This window comes from Ptychodera flava, chromosome 17, assembly GCF_041260155.1.
Source record: "Ptychodera flava strain L36383 chromosome 17, AS_Pfla_20210202, whole genome shotgun sequence".
Taxonomy (NCBI): Eukaryota; Metazoa; Hemichordata; class Enteropneusta; family Ptychoderidae; genus Ptychodera; species Ptychodera flava.
The window spans coordinates 2,410,119-2,435,067 of record NC_091944.1 but is presented as its reverse complement, the minus strand read 5'-3'; the positions used below and the strand labels follow the sequence as shown (position 1 = coordinate 2,435,067).

General features: G+C 36.8%; 1 protein-coding gene across 4 annotated transcripts in view; it reads right to left on the bottom strand.

Moving 5' to 3' along the window:
- Window positions 1-24,949, bottom strand: part of LOC139115135 (uncharacterized) — a 133,248-nt gene that overhangs the window by 28,579 nt on the left and 79,720 nt on the right. For 3 of the 4 annotated variants that reach the window (XM_070677038.1, XM_070677040.1, XM_070677039.1), the window contains one exon: window positions 16,452-21,245. The exons of the other annotated variant lie outside the window; for it this stretch is intronic. In XM_070677038.1, the coding sequence (XP_070533139.1) occupies window positions 18,583-21,245 (2,663 nt within the window). In that variant the 3' untranslated portion in view covers window positions 16,452-18,582. Of the gene's footprint in view, window positions 1-16,451; window positions 21,246-24,949 lie in introns of those variants that run through there. 4 annotated transcript variants of the gene reach the window in all.

Genomic DNA, 24,949 nt, shown 5'->3' with positions numbered 1-24,949 from the left:
AATACACATTTTCTCAAATCAATATTTCTTATCAAAGATAACACGAAAAACCCTATACTATATATTTTCCAAAAAACAAAGAATCTTAAGTTTAGTATGATGGCAAAAGGTTACTTGAAGGATAACGGAATACATCTTTTTGGTGGAAAACCAAATTGTAGTATTAATGATAAATGTTAATTAAAGTCAAAAACTGTGAACTGCTTCGTGAAATTTCGCGTCGAATTTGAAACAAGATTATATGTAAAAAACACGGAAAATTATCTATTCTCATCCTTAAATGGCAGGGGTTGAAAGATTGACATTCAAAAATGTGTTTAAAACATAATAAGCACACTTTTTGAAATGTTGATGACGCGAATGAAAAGAAGCCAGGATATTCGATACTTTGCATAAAATGCACATAAATTTTCACTTCTTTTTCACCCAACTTACGACTACTTGTCATGCTGAAAGGTAAACCCAACCAAAATTTTAATCTTGGGTGACAATGAAAATTGAATCTTTACAAAAACTGATTTTGAGTAAAATACGCTGTGTTTTGAGCAACGCCACCTTAAGGGATCTCATACAAACTTTCGAATTAAAGAGGCACGTTACGACTTACACGTACTTCAAATTTAAAATGGCCGCCATTCTTTGTGTTAATTCCATAACTTGTTCGAATGTCTCGTGTAAAAGATGATTCATTAATATCTCCAACAAAGTTTTACACCGGAGAAGAACTGCAAGATTTACAAAAGTATACAATTCAATGATCTGTCTTTGTGGTGCGTTAAAATGCACTTTCTTTGAATCGGATTGTTATGCATAGCCTATATATTACACATCAAATTCAGTAGATGATAACAAACAAAGATGACAAATAGTCTAGCATTTCTTTGTTAGTCTCAGACGTAGGTTTGTCATGTAGGATCCAATAATATCTCTGGCGTTATAGTCGATACGGACTATAACTGTCCACAGCTAAGTGAGGCGTAAGGCAACGATCGCTTTATTACATCATAAAACAAGTTAGTAACACAATACACGATTGTAAAGGTAATACATACATACAGACGCCATCGACTTCAGCTTATACGATAACCTCACATTGGTTTACCAAATGTGAGCTAAAAAGCAATCTGCCTCATCGTGATTTGATATTTGGTAAATTTTCCCTGTCCATATTTGATATTATCACTTTGGAATACTTTCACTTTTTGATCATGTCTTGAGCACCAGACGATATTGGACATTGGGAATACCAGTGTGAGTGTTTTAGGTAGTACGTGCCTTGAAATTGAAAGGCTTGCACTTTTGTTGAAACCTTCCCAAAAAGAAACTGTCAAACATTTTCTGTCGAATCAATGTACAAAAAATGAAGAGATTACAATAAAAAAAACCTGGGACTAGAGAGATAAATTACCCTATATGTGCATACTTTAAAACCAAAATGGCCGCCGTCCCCATGTTGACTATTTTGACTAAAAAAATTTAATGTTTGATTCTTCAAAAAATTAAAACATCGAAAAGTTTCTATACTCAAGCGCTTTAAAATGAGTGCCCACGAGCGGTAGACCAGAGGAGCATCATAAAATCAGAGAGTGCTAATATCTGTCCCCGAGGCACATTCTACCTAAGGGCACAACACCGAGAGACACCTTTGTTGTTTAGCAAAGCAGCGAGATAGCTGAATAAAACCGATTCGCCATTAACAAGGCCGTAGGGAAGAAATCTTGAAAATTGGGATGTAAATAACTCTCTCCACAACATAACGATGGGAATACGGTAACAAACAGTTGTGTCACGAGTTTATCGTGACAAAACTCCCCGTGAATGCCAACTTTGTGAGCCATCAGTTAAAAGTAACAATTAACAAATAGATATATATTGTGTATTTCTTGGTCAAGTTTTAATCATTACCATTGTACATGTATTCATGAACACCTTGAATCATGTTGAGAGAGTGTTTGGAAATTATATCTTCGTCAAATCCTCTTGCTGCCAGCGGCGGCGGCATCATCCCTGGTATCTATAATGAATGTATGTAAATGAAACGCGTACCACGACAAACTGACTGCTAACACCAGCTTCCCATACACATGGACGATGACAAGTACTGGGTTAAGGTAAAATGTGCCTCGCTGACAGATATTTTGACTCTCAAACTTTACAGTCTTCTTCCGGGCTACCACTTGTGGGGCTTATTTAAAGCTTAGGGAGTTAATAAGGTTTTCACAGGCTTTTGTGAAAGTTTTCTTCAGGAAAGTTTGAGCAAAAGTTTAAGACTTTATTTTCGAAGCACGATTATAGGATTATAAGATGCCGTTTTGTGATATATCAAAACATGCAAACATGCGGCGAATTAGTTCCCTTAAAGGGAAACCTAAGTCCAGCGACATTGACCGTTTATCCCTTCCAAAATCACCCTTGAATAAAATGCAGCTCAAATTTGCAACATAATTGCACGCGCCGACGACTACGGAGCGACGAAAAGAGAAGTTGAAGTAGACGACATTTATGGAAATGGGCTCGGAATCCCATGGGCGCGAAAGGGCTCATGGGAGAAGTGAGCGTGACGTCATCGGTGATACACGAACGTATGTGACCGCTTACCAAAGCATTGGAGTCTATGACTGCAGGAGTGCAGTTCTGCACGTTACGACTCTTTAATTCTCATCAGTAGCATAAAAAATTATTAACTGTTGTTCAGTTGAGTGCAAAAATCACTCAAGGAAGAACAAACGGAATCAGCTTTTATCGTCGTCCCACAGAACAGCTTTTTCGAAGACAGTGGCTAAAGAAAGTCGGGCGAGTTTTAAAATCTCAAAAGATACAAAGTTTTGTTCTACTTCTTTCAGGATGATTTTATAAGGGATTTCGGGACTCTGATACCGATACAAGACGTACTACACAATGCGGTTCGTATCTTGACATGCTGAGTCAGCCTATTACCGCCGGTTTTAACCAGATATATGTTGATATTGGCGATTTCGGGACTCTAAAATCCGACTCGGAAGACGAAACTACACAAAGCGTCTCTCATTTTGACAGCCCGGATCTGCGAAATCGCTCTTATATACACGATACATATAGGCAACTTCGTGACTATATCTGGTAATATTGATATTACAAGATACTGGAATGACTTCTTGCCTATTCTCGACCGCGAAGTGACGTCAGTAGGTGAAACGCATACGAGCGAGGTGAATGAGAGATCAGACGATACAGAAGAGAGAATGATACAGAAACTGTGTGGAAAAAAGCAGAACTAAAAGTTATGTCATTTATGTATATTGAAACTTTGAATATTTCTTTGGTGGTTGAAAAATTCAAACTTTCAACGGCGCTGACGCAAAAATGACGTAAGAATCCGCAAGTACCCGGATGGCCCGCGGTCGAGAATGATGTGTCTCGATCGGCACGCCGGGTCTAAAAAATCGCCGATATTATATTTACCCAATAAATATCAATTGCACCGGGACTCCTAGGCTAATATCGATATCGATACCAGACGATACTAGATTAACGTGCACTGTGTGGTGTCGGCACGCCGGGTCTGCGAAATCACGGATATTTATCCGATAAATATCGGCGACTTTGGACATTAACTCTGATACTAGACTCTACTTTGTCAAAATGTGGGTAAATATCCGATGTATATCGGAGATTTCACCAGGTGCCTAACAGTTCTGACCACCCGACCACCTCTGTCCGACTCTTAGTTCATAGCATCCGTGGCCGATAGTCAAGAATAATGTATGTTTTACATTATTAGTATTATTCATGCACGAAATACATTTTTTACATGTAAAGGATTTTTTTCATTAAATTTCCACACGAACTTTCATACACTACAATCGGAACTTCGTCGAGAGGGCCGATCAGATATCACCGTGAGTTGGGGATTGCCTTGCAGGAATAACATTCTTTACATGTAATACATTTTTACTTGGCGATCGAGACCTGAACAGAGGACATATCGGACATCGTCGAGAGTTTTGGCTGATCTTGTATGAAATGCATTCTTTACACAATATAGACGATACTATTGTTTTAAATAGCGGGCAAATATCCATTATATCGGAGATTTCATCACTTTGTAGATCTGAGTAAGCCCGACTTCCTAAGTTCGACACCAACTTCGAAAAAAAGACGACGCTATACATTTGTCAAATTGCGAATAAATATTTTCCGATATATATTGAAGATTTCGCAACCTTAAAGATCTGGCTAAGCTCGACTTACGTATCATTCACGAACCAAAAATTAATTTTAAGCGACTGATAAAGAAAACTCTGTTTTAGAAACGTAACGCTGAAGGATCGCAGAGTCACTCAGTATCAGGTCTCCAATCCAGTTCGGGGTCTGTAGGCCTACAAGCACAGTGACTCCCTCCGCGGAATTACGAACGATGTGTGGAGATACTTTCCCATTATTAATATCTTGTTCAAATTAGTATGGTTTGATTTCAGTGTGGGAAAAGTAATACTCGATGTCAGAAATATCGCTGTCCGAACTCTCCAGAGTCGTCTTACGAACGCGCTAAACTGTTCACGGTACTCCTCCAGCTGCAAGCTACAATCGTCTGTATCGCCGATGACGTCACGCACGCTTCTCCCATGAGCCCTTTCGCGCCCATGGGATTCCGAGCTCATTTCCATAAATGTCGTCTACTTCAACTTCTCTTTCGTCGCGCCGTAGTCGTCAGCGCGTGCAATTATGTTGCAAATTTGAGCTGCATTTTATTCAAGGGTGATTTTGGAAGGGATAAACGGTCAATGTCGCTGGACTTAGGTTTCCCTTTAAGAGACGTGGAAGTTGTTTAGTTTTGATTAATTTCAGAGACGTCGAGTTAAATGACTCTGAGTCGGACACCGCAGATCGTACTCTTAACAAAGACACTAAACAGGTGTTTGTGAAGTCGAGTGCCTATAGCAGAAGTACAGTACAGTCTTTCTTCACGATGCAACGGTCTGTTGAATATCTGGAAAGCTTCTTTGGCTGTTTGTTGACTATATTGCATGGGAGGTGTATAGCAAATAGTAATATCTCCCAAAGTAATAATAACAACAAAAACATCTTACTACATGCGTAGTTACAGTTATATGTCCCATTGGGATGGCCACCAGAATATACATCCAATACCATGGGTAGGTCAGCAATTCCCTATCGTACATTGATGAAAAAATGAAGTAACACGCTTACATCGTTGAGGGCAGCATTTACACGTCCTCTCACGAGCACCTATATCCATCTGCGCTTTTATGTATCGTTTCATTTTCATATTTTGACATTTCATAACTCACGCTTTCAATAGTTTCGTTGAAAGATACCTCCGTCCCACGATCGCAATTTTGTCGTAAACTTTGGCTTCCTTGCCTTCGAAGTGACTTGTACTTTTTCAGTGGTCGCAGGAGGGCGCCAGCCAAACACACGAGGAAACTCACAGCGGCCAGAATTAAAAGAGTACATCGCCATCCATACTTTAAATAATATCCACCAGCAATTGATTGACAAGTGTCAGCAAGAATTGAAATGCCGAGTCCAAGTGCAACAGATATTCTCCCTTTAAAATATACACCAGTCATGTCTACACAAGGCATATATGACATTCCCAGACCAAGCCCTGAAAGACAACACAGACAATTTGCAACAACCGGTAATTGTGCTTCAACTCAACATTTGAGGATCTCTAGGAAAACTGTAAGGTTACAGTTTCACCTAATATATCCCTTGTTACTTTTTATTATATTTGTATCTTTATCGAGTTAAGTAAACAATTTATAAGAGTTCAGATAAATGCTTTGGAATAATATGTATGGCTGCTACGATAAACTACTTCACGTTTGAACTTTTAGGAGCTCCAACACCGTCATTAAAAAAAATCATCGTAGCGTTTGGCATTATTCTCACCTTTCTAAAACAATTGAGTAATTTTTTAACCCTGAAAATTGAAGTACAAGTAAGGAGATACCCTTATATATCTTTCATTACAAACTTTATTATACAACGGCAATCCCATTAGATAGAGATTCACCGATACGGATCATGCAGTGTAGCAATAAAAAAAAAAATTGATGTAAATGTTGAAATGCAAGAACATGTTATCGTACTGTTCTTTTCTTGTAAATTTCATCACTCGTTAAGAGAAGACATTTTAAATGATGCCTATACTGACAACATACAGACAGACACAAGTGTTGGGGGTCAAGGTCAACAACTTTATTCCGATGTTGACTGGCTATGAGCCGATTTCCGCCACTCTAGGCGTAATAAGATACATATTCTAAAGACGACAAAGCAGAAAAGAAAGAAAAAGAAAAAAATCAATTTGCAAGCTAGTAGGATAGGGAGGGAGGGTGGGGAACGCTCTGAGGTCGAAGCCAATACTGATTAACTATAGGTGGCCTCGTCCGGAGACCGTCCCACCCACAGCCTCGAACCCGGCCCATTTAAACTACAATAAAACAAGTATTATTGTTCACTAAAAAATGTATTCAAATCTTGATGTCGCAATGACGGTGCTGCATTTCGAAATCAGTGGCAAAAACGTGTTTCTTTACAAAAGACCTCGTGATGAAAATACCGACTCTGCATTTTTTCATAGTGGGTAGACAAGTACATCATTCAGTATCTCTCACTGCTTGGTCAGAAACTGTCTTATGCCTCACACATTATAAAAAATTGTTGTGACGGAATATCTTAGCAAACTATCTGCACTGAAAGGAAACGACTTCAATCTTAATCAGCTTCTTGCTTCTTTGAAGGTTGATATTATTGTAGTGAAGCGATATTAGCTGCAGAAAATCGAACAGCAGTATGTATTTTATATGATATATCTCAAAAAGTATAACCGAAGACTAGTTTTTTGAATCATCATATGTAGTTTTTCCATCATTGGTATTTGCAAGAAACTATATTCAAAGGAAAAATTCCGATATTCTAAGCACTATCATTACCTTTATTGTCCCCTAACCTGAATTATTCTATCTTTCTATTCCATTCTATTCTATTCTATTCAAATCTATTCTATCATTCCAACTTTTCCCCACACAGAAACTGGGCAGTTTGGATTATTCATACCTATCTTAATCCTACTGTTCGTAATGTTTATGTTGTAAACACATCTATCGCACACTTTAAACACCTTTCCCGGGTTCTTGAACCCGGTTGGTCAAAATTGGCTGTTCTGGCCTTTTTGATCACCCCTCTCAAAATGCTTGGATAGTTGACTTGGAAAACAATTAACATTAAAAGTTTCATTAGCAATTAAGCCAAACACCGGAGACATCATGAGACACGAACAATCGCAACAACACCAATTCAAAGAAAAGTCAAATTGGACTCCACGAACAGCGAAAAATACAAAAACCTGAAAGCTATCTGAAGCTGCTAAACTCGCACTTCTAGAGATACCCTTTCAAACAAGGAAACAAAACATGTCGCGTGCCCAAAGAATCGCGATAAACCAGCTTGCAAACAGTAGACAAATTACCGTAAAAACCTTTGACAAGTGTCTTTGTCAACACAAAAGATTACGTACACGAATGCGAAAGGTAATTACGCAACACTAAGTATTATACACAACTAGCCAGTGACGACACAGAACAAATAGTAAACAACGTACACGAACTATTAACAGAATGTACGGAAACAAACACATCGATCATGATACTTGTAAGTATCTTGATCAAGAAAACATAAAATCCGTACCCCGCAGTGGTAATTATTGCCTAAAAATTCACAAACCTCGGCAAAATTCTAAAAGACACACTATTCAAAACAAAATTTACTGAAGTAAAGAAACATAGAACAAACAAACTGAACCACCAAACGGACTCACAACGAGACCCAAACATTAATATACTTGCCTCGCTACTCGAAGAGCAAGACCACTAAAATGCATTAAAATAATTTTTCACAAACACAAACTAAGGAAAGAATCTACACTGCGACTGATGAGAAACCACACTCGGGTTTCGAAACGCAAGCGTCAAAGGGCCACTCTATCAACTCTGTAACACAATTCTCGACCGCGGAGTGACGTCAGTAGGTGAAACACATACGAGCGCGGTGAATGAGAGATCAGACGATACAGAAGAGCGAATGATACAGAAATTGTGTGGTAAAAAGCAGAACTAAACGTTATGTCATTTATGTATATTGAAACTTTAAATATTGCTTTGGTGGTTGAAATATCCGAACTTCACCACGGTGCTGTGACGCAAAAATGACGTAAGAAACCGCAAGTACCCGGATGACCCGCGGTCGAGAATAGGTCCGGCTGCGTCTCGCCATAAGCTTTCCCCACACAAACAAAACATTACCGTACACACTGATCCAAACTTCCCTACAAATATCCGAGGCGAAACAAACATTTTTGTTAACACAAACAATCGGATAAGAATGTAGGAACACATTTTTGAAACGAATCAAACACAAACTCGACACAAAAACATTTTGGATAGTTAGGTGGGAGCGTCTTTCACACTTTTTACATTCATTGCTCTCGTGTGGGGGTTGTCAACCTGATGTAATCGCATATCCTCAGATTTCCATCTGATATAGATATGTACGTAAACAAGAAAGTAAACTCATGAATTTAATGACGGGGTGGCTGAGACCAATTTCAATAGAGATTGGTCTCAGCCACCCCGTCTAAGTCTGTGTGGGGAAAAGTTGTCATGTTGTATTCTATTCTATTCTATTCTATTCTATTCTATTCTATTCTATTCTATTCTATTCTATTCTATTCTATTCTATTCTATTCTATTCTATTCTATTAATCAAGTCTTTCATACTGTCCAGTGTCAACGACCAAAGAATTCAAAAGCATTTCTTTTATTTTTGATGAAAACAGCATGTGCTGTAGACTCACCAGCGAGGCCGCCATATGTAGAGTACAGCTAACGAAGAGACGTAGCGAAAGAGCCCAGTAGTAAACCGCTCGTGCCCAACGCACCAGCTAACATCACTGTTGGCCGATGACCAATTCTCCTCACTAGTGCGCTTTACATAGCAGTCGCGATCACAAACATCAAGTTAAAAATTGATCTAAGTTTTTCTCGAGGATCTATGATAAAATGAACTTTTGAGGAGCATTGTATAATAAAATTGCAAATCAAATATTAAATTAATGTTTAGTGTAACATTTCATGTGGATTGGATTAAGGTTGTGATAAAGTAGTTATTTATGATAGACAGATGAAATCATCCCATTCTAAGACGTTTTTTGGTCAATATGACCATGTACCATGAAATACAATTGGAACTAATTTTGGATAATTGCATGGCTCTTCATATTTTTCAAATTTCTGAAACGTGTTAGATGCCCAATAGTTGAATGTTGCAATATTACAAATTACTCATAAAACAAGTGTATAACTTAAAAAGAAAAGCAGATGAGGTTACATTGGCGATATAAACCGACATTACTTCACCATCCAATCATCCCAACTTAGTACAAATCGTATTATGAGTAATGGTCCATAAAATGGACGTCTGAGAACCATTTTACCTCAAAATTGCAAATAAAAAAGTTAAACAATGTTTTAATGAAATGGGTCATATTGATTAATGTTCGGTTGAGACAAATTAGTTATTTGTACGTGATGCAGAACCATCCTATTTTTTACACCATTGGGTCATTGAGGGTAATAACCATGTGAAATGGTCCATAAAATGGACCTTTGAGAACCATGGTATCCTAAAATTGCAAATAAAATTGTAAAATAATGTTAAGTTTAACATTTGATTTAGATTTGTGCAAGAATCTGATAAAGTATTTATTTACAATGTAAAACCATTCCTTTATAGACGTATATTAACCCAAAACGTCGAAAAGTGGGTTTCATTATATATAAGCAGAGGCGAGTACTCGGCCGTGTAAGGGCGTTTTGAGGTACCTCCAGGGAAAAAAAACGCTCCGCGAGAGCGGACAAACGTTCCCAAAATGGCCGAATTTTCAAGTTTTTCTCTCGAAATCCCAATAAATAAACTTCATTTTGCAAATTCAGCTATATTCAAGCATGTAATTGACCTTTTCCCGACATAGAGCCACATAGCAGGTCAAATTTTAGATGAACTCTACCGCAATAAACAATTGAATCACGTATCTCCTCAAACACATCTTGCCCTACAGAGATATTCTTGATCAATGCAAGTGTTGACAACCAGTGCCTTCATAACATACCATTGCATAACAAATCATGATGTCACCTTTCTAAGGGCGTGTGTTTTCCACACTCGGGTATAAATTGGAATTCTTCACCGAGTGCCTACTGCATGCTGCTTACCATTTACCTTCCATCGTCTGCTGATGTTTAAGTTAATCTAGATTCATCATGTTTTTTCAGTGACAAAATATGCGACTTTCAAATCACTTTTACATTATACATTAGTTTATGAAATAGCCTAAACAACCCACCTTTAAATTTTAAACAGAGAGGACGTTTATAGAACCGTAGACCCTGGAACGAAACTTTCTCCAATCCACCATTATCAAATCGACACAGATTTTCATATTACAGGCCCCTCACCATACTTGCTTTCAATCTTTTTTCTAAATGATCAAAATATTCTGTATTTTTAAATTATAACCACACAAGAAAAGAACTGCTGTAGATCTGTTCAAGCGACGTCGTCTGCTTGGTCGTGTATGCATTGTTTGCATAATTTGGTAAATCTGTTCTGCAAAATACAAACCAACCAACAGAAAAACCTGGAAATGGCCAACAGTCTGCAAAAAGTAATATAAAACAACAAAATTTCAAATGTATATTCAATCCTATTTCGAAAATTCCGAAATAAGTTCGTTGCTACTGGAATGCATAGGGTTACAACTTATCAGCAGAGATACAAATGATAGGTATGCAGGTAGATGTGTAACAGAACGATTTGTCTGTACGTGTTGTCAGGAGATAGAAAAAGCGATAGAAAAGAATAAGACCTTGAAATATTGAAATTTGGTCCAATTTTAATGTAAAATGATAATGTGAACTGACTGAATAATGAACTCTGCCTACCTTACGATTTCAGGATGAAAAAATGGTTAGCCGTAAAAAGTTACAAATCATGCCACAATACTTTACAATGCTAAGAAAGCACATTCCAGATCGAAATTTTGGTCCAAGTGAAATTAAAAGCTCTAGTACGAACTGATATGAAATAATGAAATTTGCACATATTTCAACTGTCATTGTTTGATTTTAGGGTGAAAAGCTGGCTGGCCGAATGATGTCACGAATTTAGCGTATTCATACTAAATTTACTATAACATTACATATCTCCATCGACCCCACCCCTACTCCATCCTACTCGACCACTCATCGAGCCAGTAGAACACGAACTAAATACATTGCCGACAGAGGGCGCCTACACTTCCCAATAAAACGTTGCACAAAGCCCAGCATCTGGATTTTACTTGTGGCAAAGGCCCTGTAAAGCGTCAGAAAATTTTGGGCCTTCACTTTGTATAAAACCATAAAGGACCGTGATCTCAATCCTAACTGAAGAACCAAAACCTACTAAGGGGTTTGCCATTTGATTGGGGGGGGGGGGCTTGGAAGAATTTTGAAAAAGATTCAAAGAGGTTGCCTTTGGGAAAAAATCTGGCCAAGGACGGAAGAAAAAATAAACAAAGATTGCAAGTGGACATGAATAAAAAAGCACAGTCATGTGCTTTCAGCCATTACATTTCATTTTTGGTGCGCCCTTCGGGCTTTTCATTTCTTTAAATCTTTCATTTATAGAAACAAGTCAGTGTGGACTCAATTTGTACATAACCACTACCATTGTTAGTGATTAAGTTTGTTCGTGGGTAGTAAGCTAAACTCATGTGGCACAAAGACTACACAATGCATAGACAGTGGAATTATATAATCTGAAGTGACAGAGTTACTCAAGTTACTCAGAGGGGTTATGACTGGGTGGCCCCCCCCTGAAGGAAAAAAATTCGAATATTTAACATTAAAACGGAGTCATTTTGTAACCACTTGTGTTTTAATATCAGAGTTTTCAGGAAAATTTAAATAAAGTACATCAGACACAGAATCGTTTCCAATGATTACCTTGTAAAGAGGGAAAGGTACATATCCAACGAGGGAAAATTAATTTTGCTTATATTCTGAGACTCTATGCCTCTAGTTCCATGTAAACTTGTGCTGCTGAACATTTCGTTGCCAATTTACTTTTTTTCACTTCATGTATTGAATAAAGTTAACAGAAAGAAGATGAAGTATTGACAGAAAGAAGATGAAGTATTGACTTGAGCGTATGCGCGGGTGAAAAAAAAATTCCTCCGAGAGAATTCGTACTGTTGAAAAAGCTGAGTGAGGTAGGGAGAAAAAACAATGCTCCCAATCAATATTTCAAGCAACCTTGATTTTCAATGCTCCATCAATAATATGATTTCTACGATATTCTACCTGGGGAAAAAAGATTCCTCGGAAATAATTCGCACAGTTGAAAAAAACTGAGTGAGGAAGGGAGAAAAAAAAACAACGCTCCCAACCAATCTACCAAGCCCCTTGATTTTCAAATGGTCTACCCCTGATATGATTTTTACCATACTTTCCCTTTAATACCACTTGACTGGGTACATGCAGCTATGCCAGCCAATGGCAGGGCAGAGTAAACCTAAACGACTCGGGCCGGTCTTCTTGAACTGACAAAAAACAACAACAAAAACAAAACAACAACAACAACAAACAAAAGAAAGTTACAGACGAACAAAATAAAAATCAAACAATATGTTCAAAAATACTCTGTAATCTAACCGTTGGACAACAAAATAGATGTCACGTTGGAAGCTTATCGTGTGATATCATATATTATGCCAATAGTTTTTCAAAACCGCGAAATGCATATATTAATCTTATGCCTTGCACTTTTTCTTTAGTTTTTTGTGTTTTATTTGAAAACAATTGTGTTTTTTTGTAGATCTAATCATTCATGTTTATAAAATATGTAAGCGAAGCTTCTGGCAAAGTCTGTATATAGGCCCTACAACAACAAATATTGCGAATCAATCTATAGATTTGCGATGACAGTACAAATCTAGAATTTCAATAAAGTTGTAGCCTTTTACTGTGTCAGAAAATGCAATAGGAATTTGACTTATTGAACTGCCCTATTAAAAAGAAAAAAAACCTAAAAGGGACAGGGAGAGATACATAGAATATTAGGTTGCTGACGAGTGGAGAAAAGAATAATCTGCAATCAAACAAACCGGAAAACACTAGCTGGTTTTCATCATTTGCACTGCACGATATTTCAATTTACAGTATATCCCTCATTGGAAGAGCCAGATGGATTCTCGATGTAGAACAGAACTTCCGGGCCCCGATAGAAAATCATATAAGTACTTTCAACTTGGCAGACTTTTCAAACCTTTTGCTCGATCGATTCCGATGGGATATATAGAATGAGAGTGTAAGGTATGTATGCTGGAGTTATGTGTACTTACTTCTGTCACAGTGATAGCTGCAGTACTGTAGCTCGAGGTTTTGCCTGGGTATTTGGGTCGGACGGCAAAACCACGCAAACTTTGCCGCCCGACCTATTAAAATACCCAGTCGAAACCTCAAACTATACAGTACTTCAGCTATCACTGTGTCAGCTCTTGACTCACGTCAAATGCAACGAATGAATACACTAGTAAACACTGTTATCAACTGTAGGTTACTGGTTATGCCATCTAAAACCAACAACGCAAGAACGGGTTAATTTGACCAAATACTAATACTTGACCCAGCCCAAGTCAATGCGACTCCATGATGTTGTAGGCCTACTCTGAATTATTTTAACTACAGAAATAAGTATAAACGGAGTTCCTGTCCTTATTTATTTATTTATTTATTTTGAGTCAGGGGTCGAGAAGTACCCCTATACCCGCATACCCCATACATTTTCTACCAGATAAACATGATCCATTTTGTCGCTTCTTGATAGTTTCAGCAAAACAGACGCCAAAAAACTTGTCAGGGAATATTGACATGTTTTCAGATTGTTTGGATGTGTTGTGATTTGATTTATTTTAACAACAAAATAAACCAGGAAAAGGAGGTCACCGTCCTACTTTTTGAGTTAGGGATCGATGTAGCCCTACCTCACGCTCTTTCAATTATAGACATGCAGACTTACTGTTTCTTCATTTTCTTTGATAATTTCAGCAAAACACAAAAATAGTTGCTAGAAAATATTTCTATCAACAATGATTAGAGAGAAAATTATGAGAAAGAGCAGTGTACAATCTTAATTTTTTGAGATACATCTTAAAGAAATAAGCCATACTGGTAGATTTTATGCATTTCACTCGATCCTCTTTAAGACAAACTTCAGATCTTAAGCATGCATAGAGTTGATAAGACTAAAGTAGTGCTATTTCCCACAGTGAAGAGTTTGAAAAAATCTTTGACAAATGAATGTTACATTGTATAAGGAAAATGAGCATTGCTGACCACTTGATGAAGTCAGCAGTTTTCTACATTCTTCTGTAGAGAGAGAGAAATACTCTTGGCATTTTATCTTGAAATCTATCACGGCAACACCATTCTTTGAATATAATTTTCAAAGTGACTTCTCGTTCCAAGTCTTTTTAAAAGTTTCAAGAAAAGGATTTTTTGAGCATTTGTACATGCAAACCTATGGAATTGGCTGATACTATGCAATCCACTGGTATTCCCACGCCTTTAATCAGGATGACCCTGTTTGTTACGTTAAAGGCATATCATAATTCAACCTGCTAGTGCTAGAGACTGTCATTGGCATTGCTGTGACCACAGTTTGAAACGTGACTGTGTATGGACACAGCTATATATATATATGCAGATGAATTTCTATGCCTGTTATAGGGGTCATAAATTTGTAATATTTAGACATTTATGACAATCTCGGCAAGTACAGCTCTATCATCCGATAGTACATGTGTATAAGAGCAAAGATTTCAGAGGTCGTCACTGTTTGCCAAGACCTGAACAGATACTAATACGGGCATGAAATCAAGGCCCCAGCATCCCTGTGATCACACCATGAAACACAATTGTGTACCAATGTATGCTATCACAGGCATTCATAGAGATCAGTGTCAGACTGGTGCCTTCTTTGTTGGCACCAATCTGTTCTACACCTTTCTGGTAGGGCCTTAACAGACCCTGTCACAGAGTGATTTTATGCTGTGAACGAAATCTATAACAGTATACTTAAAATTTTTTGGGGTGTTTAAGCGGGAATTGTCACCTGTTCCAATTTTGCCACAGTTACCATGGAAAGAGAAAATCTAACCAATCACAGATTTTAAGCGGGTGGCCGCTTTTTAAACTGTGCCCTCACACGGCATTTTGAATACAAAGGAACTCCCATTTGACCATATACGGGCATATTTAGATTACAGGTGACTGTATACCTTTAAAGCCCCACTAGCTGTATCTCTTAGCATAACTTTTATGATTACAGTTTCAAGCTAAAATAACTTTGTGATAAAGTACTAATTTAGGTGTTTGTATACACTTATTATTAACTACCCTCTGGGACTGCATATGCAATTTTGAACAAGATAGAGATTACACTGTGATTAAATGTTTGTCCGAACATTAAAATGCAGTCTCATGCGGTAAAGCAAAACCGTGGATACAGTGCATATCTGCACTGAAATCTCCAAATATACTGCACAGAGTAGTCCATGTAATGGGTAGGGGTGAATGTTTTCAACTGCGACATTGTATGAGGGTAGAATTCAGAGGAAACCAGGAGAGAATAGGAAGATATTTTGACATCAACAAATTTCAAGAGTTACAGCCAGTGGGGCTTCAATGTTTTCTTTCATTCAACTGATAAATTTTACACCTTTATTTAATCACTTTATATCAGTAGAGACCAGTAGCATGGAAATATAACCGGTTGTTTTCTTTGCTGACACAGATCTGTGTGATAGGTTTTTAGTTGGATCCCTGTCACAGGGATGAAATCTTCTGTTCCTTTGTACTGAGGAGATATAAAGTTTCTTTCAGTTTTAATACATTTTGCATAATTTTCTTGATATGAATGGATAAATTATATATCTGTATTTTGTAAGTTTAATTCATTCATCATAGACACTGATTTTCTCTCTCTCAGTTTTCAAGCCTATTAATCATATATTACTAAGATGTGATAGATGCAACCTGCCAAAATTATTTACCGAGAAGACAAAATGCTAATATGTTACCAAAGTAAAATCTTATACGTCATCTCAAATTATCAAATGTTTTCTAAATTAATAGAAATTACTCCCACAATACTCAGAGCTGTGTAGGATTGCCCTAGATGAAACAAGTACACACTAAGATAATAGTGTTACCAATGTAACCATAATTAAAATTCATGTTAATATCAGTTTTCTTACACACAAAAATTACTCCAAATATATTCAAAGCTTTGAAGCCCTGCCATAAATAAAACGAAAAGAAAGACTTTTTTCATGTACACAAGTTTTATTGCACTATGGGTCATTATGTCTTTCTGTTTTCTTCACAGAGTCAGCTGTAGACCTGAAGTACAAAGTACATCTGAACATGTAGAGCCAGTTGTTGGAATACTGATGGATCTACAAATACAAAGAAGAGTTTCTTATCCTACAGATCCAGATCAGAAATATTTTAAATGACATGCAAATGTCAGTTTGAACTTAAATGGGAGAGAAGGTATTACTTTGTGAAATACTTACACTGTTCATCAGTATTCCAACAACTGTCTTTACTTGTACAGACAGTTGTTGATGGAAAACTGATGGGTCTTACAAATACAAAGAAGAGTTTTACCTTATAACAAGATCCAGATCAGAAATATTTTGAATGACTGTGCGCATGCAAATGTAAGTTTGAACTTGAATGGGAGAGAAGGTATTACTTTGTGAAATACTTACACTGTTCATCAGTATTCCAACAACTGTCTTTATTTGTAAAGACAGTTGTTGATGGAATACTCATGGGTCTTACAAATACAAAGAAGAGTTTCTTATCCTATAACCAGATCCAGATTATAAATATTTAAAATCATATTAAAATGTCAGTTTTAACTAAAATGGTGGAATAGCTGTCACTTTTGGAAATACTTTCACAGTTTTTGTGCTAAGTAACAAGTGCATTTTTATCATTCCTCTCCCTAAAGTATGTTTACAATACAAATCATACATCCTGCCATCATGATGGATTGTATACAGTACTGATGTATGTCCTGTCATTGTTGACAAATAAATTCCAGTCTAGACTGGAGTTCAGTTGTCATTGTTGACAAATAAATTCCAGTCTAGACTGGAGTTCAGTTGTCATTGTTGACAAATAAATTCCAGTCTGGACTGGAGTTCAGTTGTCATTGTTGACAAATAAATTCCAGTCTGGACTGGAGTTCAGTTGTCATTGTTGACAAATAAATTCCAGTCTGGATTGGGGTTCCATTGACATTGTTGACAAATAAATTCCAGTCTGGACTGGAGTTCAGTTGTCATTGTTGACAAATAAATTCCAGTCTGGACTGGAGTTCAGTTGTCATCGTTGACAAATAAATTCCAGTCTGGACTGGAGTTCAGTTGTCATCGTTGACAAATAAATTCCAGTCTGGACTGGAGTTCAGTTGTCAACAATAACACTGTACATGACACACATACAGGATGTATTTACAGGTTGAACACAAGGCATTGCAACACCATTGATAAAAGATGTAGTAAAGATATTTTACAAATAGCAAAGAAATACAGAATGTATGTCATACATGTCAAAGTGTCTTTTGAATGATTCTACTGTAAATGAACAAAATATTTCTTTGATATTGCAAAGATGTATGTTTTGTGAAAATATATTTAAAAAGAGAAATGGAATTTAAACAAATTCACTAAAGATGCTTTGAGGTTTTTTAATGCATATGAACAAAGGTGATGTATAATTTCATCCAAGTAGATATCATTATCACTGCTAAGAACTCAATAATGATGAAAGACACTTCTTAAAATGAACTTCTAGAAAATTAAATATTATAATCTTCCATCTGTTACACAGAATGTGGCAGTGAATAATGATAATCATGATCAGGAAAAGTACTGATTACAGCATCAAAAATACCTGAGTTTATTCAGCCTCAACAATTCCATCGTCACTGATCTATGGCTACACTCTTTGCCTCCAACTCCCATTGCATCATGGGAGAAGTGCAGAAGTTTCCATTGTCTCTTTCCAGCAATGTTCAATTGCTCCATGGACAGTCATTGCATGTTACATACATTAAAGTTATGTCAGTAGACAAAATATACTCGTAATGATCATGGACTTAATTCACTGCATTGTGACTATTTTTAATATTCCATTATCTTGAACATAGCATATAGCATAGCACAAAATATTTAATTATATCAATGATATACAGTATATTTAACATACATTGTATATCCAATATATTATACACAGAAAATTGATTGCATTAAAAGCCGTAAAAATATAAATCGATAACAAAAATAATAATAGAACTAATAATAAAAATAATTATGAATATTACATAACTTACAGTAGGGAAATTCTATGCCAGACATTCTGCATTCTACACAAATGAAAACTTTCTACTGTTCTATATTTACATAGCATTAGAAGAATGCTCAGAGGTGTAGCGTATTAGATGATAGTGATCCTCTGAATGAACTGATGGATAAACTTGATGATACCAATTGTCTGGCTTTTCCTGCTGTGATACTAATGACTGTAATTCAGTACATACAGAGCTGTTTTGCTCAATGAGTGCCCTTAGTGTGATTGAATCCAGAGTAATCTGAATTGTTTCTATTTCTTTGCTGACAGGTATTAGTAGATTGTACATAGCTCTCAATGCATCGTCATCATACAGGGTTTCAATCTTCAAGTGTTTCAGAACCTTGTTTTCCCTCAGAGTTGCTACTATGCTCTGATACATCTCATCAGTAAAACCATAGTAGTAGTAGTAGTAGTGGTAAATTGTCCTTGACTTTGCAGACTTGTTCTGTTTTATAACACTGTAAACTGATACCCAACCTGTTCTACAGCTGATATTCATACCTATATCATTCAATGTCATGTTTGCTGACAAAGCATTGTACAATTCATCATTAGGATCCATAAAGTGCAGTGATTTCAAGCTGGGGCTTATTTCCATCAATGCTGTTTTAATTTTTGGAATTAAATCTGATCTCCTCAACTCAAAGTACAATTTTAATGACTCTGTAGAATCACAGTTTTCAAGGAAAGTGCACAAAGCATTGACTTCTGCATCTGTCATGGAAGAGTCATTGTCCCTCATGCAAACAATTTCTTTTGTACCATTGTGTGTCATTGACTGCAGTATGTCATCACAATGATCTGCTTCAAATATGAAACATTCCACTGATGTGTTTTCTTTAATTCTTTCAATTACATTTTTTAATCCAGAGTTATTTCCTCCATTTCCTGCATCAACATTTAATGATAAGGTGATACTTTTTCCCATGAAATTCTTTATTATAGCAGCCAAATTATCAGTATCTGTCAGTGTCCACTTAGTTTCTGAATAAATAGTGAGAGATTTCACTTGAATTGGATGTTCTTTTAGTATGTCCAGGCAACTATTGATCTTTTTGTTTTCAAATCCTAGCACACAAAGAGTGTCAAGCATGATGCTGGTTTTTCCGATGAGTTTTAACATATGTTTAAAATTTTGAAAGCTGCAGCATTCCTTGTCCAACATGATTGATGTGTAACTTCCTATGTCTAGTAATGTCATGAATGTTATGTGCTTTCCCATTTCTTCTGTATTAATCTTTCCATGGCTGTATATCACAGATTTCTTGCTTAACATGTCAAGACTCTCGATGAAATTTCCAGGATACTTTGATTCCAGCAAGCACTTAATACAATAACCATAAAGGTGTCGAAGAGAGGTTGATGTCTGTCTTACTTTCTTGCAATCTGGGTTCAGTGACCGCAGTGTCTCCTGTAATTTCTTAATTTTCTCACCAAATTGCTTGAAAAACAAGGTCCCTTCTTCTATGGTGACAATACCTGCTATGAATTTCAAAATTTGGAAGTTTTTGCGAGGGTGTTCAAAAATCTCATTAAGAATTTCAATGTTTTTAGATTTTAGCTCAGCCAGGATATGCAGTGCTGTAAAGTATTCAAGCCATGTCAAGTGATAGAAAAAGTATATTTCTTTGGATTTCCTTATCGCATGTCCAAGATCTTTCACTAATAATCCAAAATCAAGAGACGCTGTGGAAGAAATATCTGACCTCTCAAAACTTTTCTTTTTGTTTTTGTAAGCAGAATAAGAATTTAAAGCCAGTGCATTTCTATCTTGAAGAATATTCTGTGGTATCTCACCATCGTGTAATTCAATCTTGTTTTTCGCACAGTATCTTTTTAGTATACAGTCCAGTATCTCAGAGTATAATTCTGTGAGTGTCTCTGGAAAGTGATCATCTTCTAATTTATGATATTCCCAAAGAATGCACAGAAATGAAATATGTAACGGGTTTCTCAAAAGATCTGTAATAGAAGCTTTACTGTCTTTCTGTTTCTTAATCTCTTTGATCAGTAAATTACCTCTCTCAATTTTCTTCTTAAAATATTTTAAAATGTACTCATTTGTCCGTTTTGATGTAAACCCCTTTACAAGTAAATACAAATCACACCTGCTTAAGTACTTGTTGCAAAGTTGTGGTCTTGTTGTGATAACAACTGTACACCAAGAATACAGATCCTCTGAAATAAGCCTAGGAATTTCAGAACTTATCACCTGATGTTCATCAGGTTCATCTAAACCATCACATAAAAATAATACAGAGTCTATGTTTTGTGAAACTATTTCTGAAAGCTTTTGGATGGAAAGGTTAAAGTCATCTGGTATGAGCTGATTGAATATTTCGTCGATCATATTATTTTTCGCTATGTGTCTCATTTCCAGAAAGAAAAGCAGGGTGTACTGCTGTAACTCACCACAAGACCAATCGTAAGCTAACTTTCTACAGAGAGTTGACTTTCCCATAGCTGGTGCGCCCTCTATCCTTATACGCCTGGTGTCAGATGATTTAAACATGTCATGAAGATTTTCTAATGCTTTGAACGTTTTTAACGCCACTCCCTTCATCTCTTTCACTTCCAACGTTGTGTATACTTCATGTAGGTTTAAGTGAACTTCGTCATTCCATGGAATTGGAAGAAGTTTAGAATAGTGACGTTTGTACTTGTCCTTCAGTAGTTTAACCAATGCTGACAGTTCAACAGACATCACACCTAGTGAAAATCAAAACATTTTTGAAAGTCAACTATTAACTATTTGGTATACTATCAAACACGATAAAGACAAATAAATAGATAATAAATAAATTGCATACCCAAGAATTCAAGTGCTACAGCAGTAAACTGTCAGAACGTACAAAACACTAATAGGAGTTTGTGTACTATCTATGATATTACATTGCTATAAATTGATGTTTCATGTCAAAACACGGTAGGATGTGTCTTATGCGAGCAATCGATGTTTTGTTTACAGTCTGTGATGTGACATAGTACACAATAAGAATGTTTACCACCGTGAGTGTCTTCTCATCGAAGGCGGTATAAAGAAGGCCATAGTAACATAGATTACAGTTCTACACTCGGTGTCTCACATTTTTACATAGTTCAACATGTCACTGTCCGGCATGCTATGTTTGAGTGTCTGTAGATGAACCTTTTATAAGTTGATTTAATTTAATCGGAATAATTATGTCTGGGCGTGTTTTAGATTGCTGATAACATATCAACTAATTAACATATCCACTTGCACTGTTATTAATGTTAGGGGCTTATTCTCCTCTTTTTCAATAACTGTTTGACAATTTAGCCATTAAATTGGTGTCATTTGGTGACATTATGGGTAAACGTTTAGAAATGTACCAGCCAAGTGTCCAACTCATTGAATGGGACAATTCTTTTGTATATATATTCTTGACATTTGTGTCATAGTTCATCTTAGAATAGAATAGCAGTGTTCTTCCTCCAATGTTTCCACAAATTTTACAAGCCCTCCCCAAACACTTTATAAATAATAGTTACCCTCTCCTAAATTGCACCAGCCCTCCCTGTTGTTAATTCTATCAAGGCCCTTACTTAAGGTGAAATTTTCCGTATGTTCTGATATTGAAAAATTCGCATTTACTTTTTCTGATTCATTGCTTGGCGTCATAAATGAAACATTCTGACACAATCGTACCAACATCAACAGATTACTTTTTTCTCACGTCTTTTTCATACTCAAGTAACAGAATGGCTTAAAATGGTTTTCATGTGACTTAGACAGTTACACATTTTATGGTTCTGTTTTTCATTTCATCCTCAACATAATATTCTGTCATGACCAAACTTTTAAATAGCTATTTAGGCAAAATGCTACGTGTCCAGCAGGGTTTTCTCTTGACTGCGCAATTGCGCAAATTGCGCATTTCGAGCCATTGTCTGCCCTTAAAAAGTTACTGACAGCGCGGAAATCGCGCATAAAACACAGCAAGCAAAGACGCCCAATATATTAGGGTGTCCCAAGCACACAGTTTGGCGACCTGTGAATTTACTGTTGTTTCTCATAATACTCTCTCTGAATGACAAAATATCGCCTGTCATTCAGCCTTGGTGACGTGCATGACGTGGTACGCATCGAAAAGAACAGCCAACGACGTAGTTGCAGTTCAGTCCCCGTGGATACCGGTGCAATTTGATGTTAATGTTTTGATAGTGATAAAGTTTGAAAGCAGAACTTCAAACACTGCATCAGTGATTGAATTGTGGAAAATTCTAACGTTAGCACAGTGACTGCCCCCCCCCCTAAATGCCAAGCCTGCCCCCCTAATTTTGATGAATGGAGCGCAAAGTGCCCCTTTTCAATGAACATGTAGAGAAAACACTGGTCCAGTCAAACTGTAAATCAAAATGCGTCCAATGACAGAAATGTCCGACGGGTATCGATTACGGCCAAGCCTCTTGTATGCGTATCAGTCATTAATGCACCAAATAACGACATGGTAACGTATACCGAGTGATGTCTTTTTAATACAAAGTAACTTTGACATTTTGAGATTTTCTGTTGAAGTTGATATGGAAACGTAACCCGAAGTAACTTACGTTTGAATGACAGCATTTTTTATTTAGGGGAACTTTGAAAATACTTTGAAAACAATATGTAAAATTTATTAAAAATCTAAATTATTAACGTGTAAATTATTAGCTAATGGTAAAAGTTAGCGTGCACAAGATATTATCGTAAAATGGATGTGATACTCATCATTCAAACAATTCTATTGATGGCTTCCGCCATTGCTACAATCTCGCCTTACCCTTCACAAAATAGGCGAACTTTTTGCCCTCAGAATGTATCTCTCCTCATGCTGCGAATGACATAGCCGCAACTATATATAACACTTGATTTATATGCCATTTCGTAAACCATCTCGCAAATTGTCAATTTTGATGTACATTACTGGGGCCTGGCATGTCTGTCTATGTGCGTTGGCAAGAACACGTATCACAAGAGGAGTCAGTTGTGACAGTGATCGGAAATATTAGGACAGGAAGTCGTTTAGGTGAAAGCAGAAGGTTGTCTGTAATACTCTTGCTATCTTGAATCCCTCATGAAAGGAGAACCCCCTGTGAGAAATTTAGAGTCAAAGTTCAAAGATATGTACATACATGTAAGTGTATCGCGATATTTGCAGTTACATTTCAATCTGAAAAAGTAAGGCCAGACACAAAAATATTATTACAAGAATACACTTTCTTTTCTTTTAGTTTACGAAAAAAATATTTTATGTTCAAAGAGGACAGACCATTCAATCAAAAGGCATGCGATATTAGTGATGTATGACTTTAATCTCCCGGATCGATCAAGAATTTCACACATGCTTTGCTGTTAGGTTGACTGAACATTTTGAACAAAACGATGGGTTCAAGTTGTAATGTGGCACAAATTTCCACTCCACACATTTCTTTCCCTTTTTAATAAACCTTTTCTAATACCTCTTGATTGATTAAAAGAAGGATATTTCAGAACATTTACATAGACTGATCGTGAAAGTAACGCCATTCGTTTGTATCCTCGCAGGCCGGATAGATGCCGAAACCTATGCGTTTCACAAGGCTATGGGAAGCTGCCTTGGACCCCTCAGCGACAACTCATGCCTCTCATAGACAGAAAAAAAAACGTTTTCCGACGAAATACACCAAAGAGCACTACCAAGCTACAACATAACTTTGGCGGCGCTGTCAACATCAAAATGCAACAACTAAAACTAAAAGCATGATTTTATGCGTTCACAAAACATCAGTCAGCGTCAACGTTGCTAGCAGGCTATCTGTGAAAACAGGGCGCATGGGTAACAATCTTGAATCTATGGGGAATTCAGTGTGATGTTGAAATACTAGTAAAACGATGGCGGCGAATGCTTAACCGTGGATGCCGACTGTAATAACACTTCATTTATACGCCGTTTCTCAAATCATCTCGCAAATTGTAAATTTTAATGTACAATAATGGGGCCTGGCATGTCTGTTTATGTGCTTTTGCAGGAACACGTCACAAGAGGTGTGACAGTGATCGGGAAAATTAGGATATGCAATAGGAATGAGAAATTTCTATTAAATGTCGAACACAATTAGGAAGAAACTATTCATATTCATTGTTTTCTTTGATGTAAAAGGGCAAGATTCGAGGATAATTGTCAGTCAGTCTTACTTAACTCTAGAAGTTAATGCATATTTCTAAGGCAAAGGACGTTAAACAGTTATGATTATAAGGCAAAGTCGAAAATGACTTGGTGAAAACGAACGACTTGATAAAGTCTGTCACAGGTCGTTTGCGTTTACGATATATCTTTCCTCGGGCTGATGTGTTGTCTATATCGTCCTGATCTGATCGATGCTTTCGATGCCTTGAAATATCGGACGGGTCCATAAATGATGACAACAGA